This window comes from Euphorbia lathyris, chromosome 8 (genome assembly GCF_963576675.1).
Source record: "Euphorbia lathyris chromosome 8, ddEupLath1.1, whole genome shotgun sequence".
Lineage (NCBI taxonomy): Eukaryota > Viridiplantae > Streptophyta > Magnoliopsida > Malpighiales > Euphorbiaceae > Euphorbia > Euphorbia lathyris.
The window spans coordinates 20,247,423-20,253,351 of NC_088917.1; the positions used below are offsets into that span (position 1 = coordinate 20,247,423).

The window sequence follows — 5,929 nt, forward strand, 5'->3', positions numbered from 1 at the left end:
GTGATACGTGGTTGAACCATTTCCGAGAAGAAGTCTCCAGGAAGGAAAACGACTCGGCTCTGATACCAACTGATGTAGATTGAAATCGACTGGGGGTTTTAATCGTAAACCAACAAAGAGTGCAATCTTCTCTAGCTCAAACTAGAAGGTTGAGTAAACCTAAGGATTAAAATCCAAGCTCCAATGGAGGCTCTTTAGTTTTTAATTCATCAAAAGTTGCTAAACACTACAAAGAAGAGAGTTTAAATACTCTCCTAAATAAGAAGAGAAAAGACTAAAAGCCCATGAATAGGGTTTTGGGCAAAACATGTGTATAAGGGTAGAATAGGGAAGGAAAGAGTTCATGGCAGTTTAGTAATAAGGGGGTTGGTGGCAAAACAATAAATAAACACTAGTAGTAATGGTCCTCTATTGGTAAGAACTTAGAGGAGAAGTATCCTTCCAGCAGAGTACGCCCCGCGTGCCTGGAATTAAGCCCCGCGTGTTTGAGTCTCTGAACTTGGGGACGCTCGTTGATGGTCCTTAGGCGTGGCGTTTTTGGGACTACGCCCTGCGTAGTTGAGCTCTTGAACTTGGTGGCCCTGTTGGTTGGGAACTACGCGTGGCGTCCTAGGTGTACGCCCCGCGTACTTGACCTCCTAAGATGATTTTCGCTCGGAACTGCTACCTGCGCCCCGCGTACTAGTTGGGACGCCCCATGTGGCTGAGTCGCTGAGCTTTCCTTCGGAAATAGAGGTCTCCATGCTCCGTGCGCCTTTAGACACGCCCCACGTGCTTGGTTGAACGTCGTTGCCGTTGCTTTCCTCTGGTGGTTCCTCCTGTGCCTCGTTAATAGTATCCGGGTTCATGTTTGCGGATATGTTTGCGGATAAGATGCCCTCATCATATTCGTTTTTAAGATGATGGGTTTATGAGAATGCAATGACCTAATTATTCAAGGAAATTTTAATTAAGAGGCTTTAAATTTAAAAGATAATTTATTTTAAATTAAGTTAACAAGAATTTGAAAAATATGTAAAAAAACATAAAAGAAAAAGAAAACTAAATTTATTGTAATTTTACTTTAAGTCATAATGAGACGGATAGAACTAGAAATATATAATTAAATTAATATTGCAAAGCATGAAGCACATCATATTTAGTTGACTATGACTACATATTATTTCTTTATTAAGTTGTTAATCATTAACAGTTCATCAGAAAAATATTATGATTCGGAAAGTCAAAGGATAATAACTATAAATATATTACTTTAAAAGCTTCAAAAAAAATACACGATTTTACTATTCTAGGAAATTTCGAAAAATATGATCAAAATCGGATTATTCCTCGTATTCCTTCTTTTCGTGCCGACGATTGTAAAAGGAGAATGCACGTGCGATTCCGAGGACGAGGAGCACAACAAATCCGAGGCTCTCAAGTATAAGATCGTAGCCATTGCATCAATCATGGTGGCGGGTGCAATCGGAGTAGGACTTCCGGTTCTAGGAAAAGTAATTCCGTCCTTAGAACCCGAAAAGGATATATTCTTCGTAATAAAGGCATTTGCTGCAGGTGTGATTCTATCAACGGCTTTTATTCATGTATTACCGGATGCGTTCGAAAGTTTAACGTCTCCTTGTCTAAATGAAGATCCGTGGGGAAAATTTCCGTTCACTGGATTCGTGGCGATGGTGTCGGCCATTGGAACATTAATGATTGATTGTTTTGCGACTTCTTATTATAGTAATCGGAGAAAGAAAGAAGTAAGCGCAGACGGAAACGGAGACGGAGACGAAGAGAAGAGTATGGAAGTTCATGGTGATGTTCATACTCATGCTACTCATGGTCATTCTCATAGTGTTGTTGATTCTAATCCATCCCAACTGCTTCGCCATAGAGTCATTGCACAGGTTTTTTTTTCTTAGTTTATTTTCTATATTAAATTAAAATAATAGTAATTTTTTTTTATATTAAAGCCATTAATTTATGCCCTTGCTTTTTATTGAAAAGCTCCAAAACATTGCGGTTTTCGAAAAAAATGTCAAACGATGCGGTTATATAAACCTAACTAAATGCTATATCCTTTGCAGTTTGGAATGAAACACTAAATACTCATTCGAAAAGCTGAAACAAACACCCTTTAGTTAACATTATATTTGTTCGGAATAATTTTGAGTAATTATTTTTCAATTTTCAATATATATTTATATTCTAAATTTTTGGAGTAAAATGATAAAAACAAAAAGTAAATAAACGGAAAATTACATGATTATTTAATTTGTCCCTTAAACGTTTCCTCAAGTTCACCTAATTATAATATGAGAGTAAAGTAACAATTTAATCATGTATTTGCTTTAATATGTAATCATATAAGGTTTTATTCCTTACATATTTGCTTGTTATACTTTTTCATTTTTTATCTAATGAAATTAAAAAAAAAAGTAACAATTCAATATTTTTTTTTTCAAATTTTATCAAGAAATTGAAACGTAAATGACCTTATAATAAATATAAGATTACCACTATAAGAAAATTGAGTATTAATAAGAAAAATTAACGAAAATAATATTCTCATTAAAAACACAATCTCAACAATTTTGATGAAGATAATGTATATATTTTAGTATTAATAACAAAATAATTTATTTATTAAATTTTATTTTATTTTATTTTCATTATTATATTTTTCCTACCAATTTATTAGATTTCATTTTAGATTATTCTCATTATTTTATTCTACTATAGTATTAATAATATATATATGGCAAATTTTTATGTATATTTATTGGTAAGATATTTCATTCTCAATATTTTCTCCAAATAATTATCCAAAAAAAATTTAGGTTACGGCCAACTCTTCCCTCCCTAAATATTTCTGCTACTCAGAAAAAGTTTCTATCCAAAAAAATTGCCCCCATAAAGTTGAGTTAGGGTTACTCGTCCCAAATTTCATTTTCCATAGAATTGTCCTTATGTCTAAATGAATAATACTTTCTAATGGTTTGAATTTTAAAATATATGATATGTTAGTTTTTAGTGGTTAAATTTTGATATTACTGCAAATTTTTAATGATGGCTAGTTATATTATCATATAATAGAAGTATTATTTGTCATTATTATTTATCTTTTGTTATAGAAAAATTATGGTGTAATGAAGGATTTTTCAATCATTTTAAATATTTCTGGTGAGGATTGTTTTTATTATTATTATTATTATTAATTCTTGATGACAATATATTATGGTACACTACAAAAAAAAAAGCCTTTAGCGACGGTTTTTTCTTCCTATACCGGCGGTTTTAACCGTCTTTGTATTGTTTACCGACAGTTTTCATAACTGTTGCAAAAGTATTGTTGCTACATTACCGATGGGTTTTTTTCAAACGTCAAGGTAAGGTTTTTTATAGCGACATTTTTCTAAATGTGGTATAATAAGACTATATATATTATCTCATAATAAGACTATATATATTATCTCCTATATTATTATGATACAACGATAAAAAAAAAAAAAAATTATGATTATGAACATTTGAATGAAAAGATTTTTAAATCATTATAAATATTTTAATGAGACATTTTCTTCTCATTAAAAAAAATATTTAATTGGGATAACATTATTATCTTATAATGAGGATGACACTCATTAATACTTTATCAAGGGAACCATGAGGTTAATTATTCTTTAATGAGATATTTCAACTTTTAATCAGAATTATGCTTTTGTTTTGTTTTTTTGAACCAAGAATATGCTTTTGTTAAAAGCCATTTTTTTATAATATATAGTGTATTATTATTATTATTATTGATATTTAATTAATTATAATTGTAGGTATTGGAATTGGGAATTGTGGCACATTCCTTAATAATAGGAATTTCATTAGGAGCATCTCAAAGTTCAAAGACAATAAAACCATTAATTGTTGCACTCACTTTTCATCAATTCTTTGAAGGAATGGGTCTTGGTGGATGCATTTGTCAGGTAATTAATTAATAAATATTAGTAATTTCTTATTTTATAGCAATTTTATTAATACTATGGTTTTTTTTATAAAATTGTGCGCAATGCACGTATATTAAACAAATGAAGATTACATTAAAGAAAAAGGAAAACCCTCGACTCACTCCACCCATGTGATTCAAATCCATGATCTCTAGGATCATAGGTAAGCTCTCAACTAACAGGCTAATACTATGATTAAAGTTCATTTATGTAAATAATTGTTTCATTATATGTTTCTATATAATTCAACTTATACTTCCTAAAAAATGTTCCATTTTATGCATAATTAGTGATACAATATAGTTTAAAATGTGCATTGACATTTCTTAAGAAAAATGTGCAATCCTAATTAGAGATACAATATAGTTTAAAATGTGAAATGAAATTTCTAAAAAAAAATGTGCAATGACAAAATTTATGGTGCATCATATATAATAATGTATACTAATTTAATAAAATGTGAATTTGACAGACAAAATTTAAAACGAAGGCTATGGTGATCATGGGGTTATTTTTTTCTCTAACAACACCACTTGGCATAGCTATTGGTATTGGAATCTCTGAAGGATACAATGAGAACAGTCCAACTGCATTAATTGTTGAAGGGATATTCGATGCAGCATCTGCTGGAATTTTGATTTATATGTCATTAGTTGATCTTCTTGCAGCCGATTTTATGCATCCTAAAGTACAAGCCAATGGAAAACTTCAATTTGGAGTCAACATTTTTCTACTTTTAGGGGCCGCTTGTATGTCGATTTTGGCTAAATGGGCTTAATTTATTTTCTAGTTTTTTAGGATTGTATGTTTCTTTAGCAATATTATAATTTGGTGTTTTGTACGTTTGTAGTTAGATTATTTTTAATAAATTATTTAAATTGGGAAAAAAAGCTACATCATATGAAAATTCAACATGTTAAGTTTTCTGTTTCGATGCATTTTACTTTTTCTTCTTTAAGATGTCGTATAGTGAATTGGAAAAATAGAATAAGAAAATAAATAATATTAATTGGCGGCCTGCTCCAGTTCGATGGATACGTGGGGTCATTCGTTTCGTCAACGATTTTTACGGGAGATTAAACATCTAAAAGCAACTTTGGACAGGCTCTAGGATGAGACGGATCATCTTTCGGTGTCTAATTATCTCCATACTAACCAGAGGTTGGACAAGTTAATGGTAGATGAAGAAATTTACTGGAAGCAGAGAGAAGGTACTCTGGCTTACTAACTAAGGGAGACCGTTATTCCAAATTTTTCCATACATCAATGCTAGAAAGCAACAGAACACGATTGAAAATCTTCACAGCTCGGGCGGTTACTTATTGTGGATCCGACCAGTATAGGTAATCATGCTGAAGATTATTTTGTATAGCTTTTTAAGCCTTCCACCATTGTCGATTATGATCATTTTAATATTTACCCCCCCCCCTTTGGTGTATCGGTGACCATGAATGATGAATTGGTTGCACCTTTTCGATTTCATGAGTTTGAGACGACTATTTTTCAAATACATAGGCATAAATCCTCGGGCCCCGATGACCTTAGACCGGGTTTTCATCACCACTTTTAGGACGTGGTGGGGTCGATAATTTTTACTGTTAGTGCTGGATGGCTCGATAGAGGGGAGTTTCCAGCAAAATCTAAATAACACTATTATAGTTCTGATACCTAAATGTGAGAAACCTGACAACATGGAGGACCTTTGACCCATCTCCTTGTGTAATGTAATGTACAAGCTCATTACTAAGGTTCTCCGAGTATTATCTCTGATAATTAGTCCGCTTTTGTTCCGGGTAGGTCCATCTTTGATAATATCCTCATTGCATTTGAATCACTAAACTTTATGAAGAGACGGAGTTGAGGCAGGCAAGATAATGTTGCTCTGAAAATTGATATCAGCAAAGCATATGATAGGGTGGATTGGGGGTTCCTGAAAGATGTTA

The 5,929-nt window shown here is 32.1% G+C and overlaps 1 protein-coding gene across 1 annotated transcript; it reads left to right on the forward strand.

Moving 5' to 3' along the window:
- Positions 1–1,307: 1,307 nt before the first annotated feature.
- On the forward strand, positions 1,308–4,764 carry LOC136203556 (zinc transporter 8-like). Its single transcript, XM_065994742.1, has 3 exons — positions 1,308–1,892; positions 3,816–3,965; positions 4,459–4,764. Exons 1-3 carry the CDS (start codon positions 1,308–1,310, stop codon positions 4,762–4,764), a joined length of 1,041 nt encoding a protein of 346 aa, XP_065850814.1.
- The last annotated feature ends 1,165 nt before the right edge of the window (positions 4,765–5,929 follow it).

Coding starts and splice junctions, on each gene's coding strand:
- LOC136203556 (XM_065994742.1), top strand. CDS start 1,308: ATGATCAAAATCGGATTATTCCTCGTATTCCTTCTTTTCGTGCCGACG. Junction 1,893..3,815: donor GCCATAGAGTCATTGCACAG/GTTTTTTTTTCT, acceptor TTATAATTGTAG/GTATTGGAATTGGGAATTGT. Junction 3,966..4,458: donor TTGGTGGATGCATTTGTCAG/GTAATTAATTAA, acceptor TGAATTTGACAG/ACAAAATTTAAAACGAAGGC.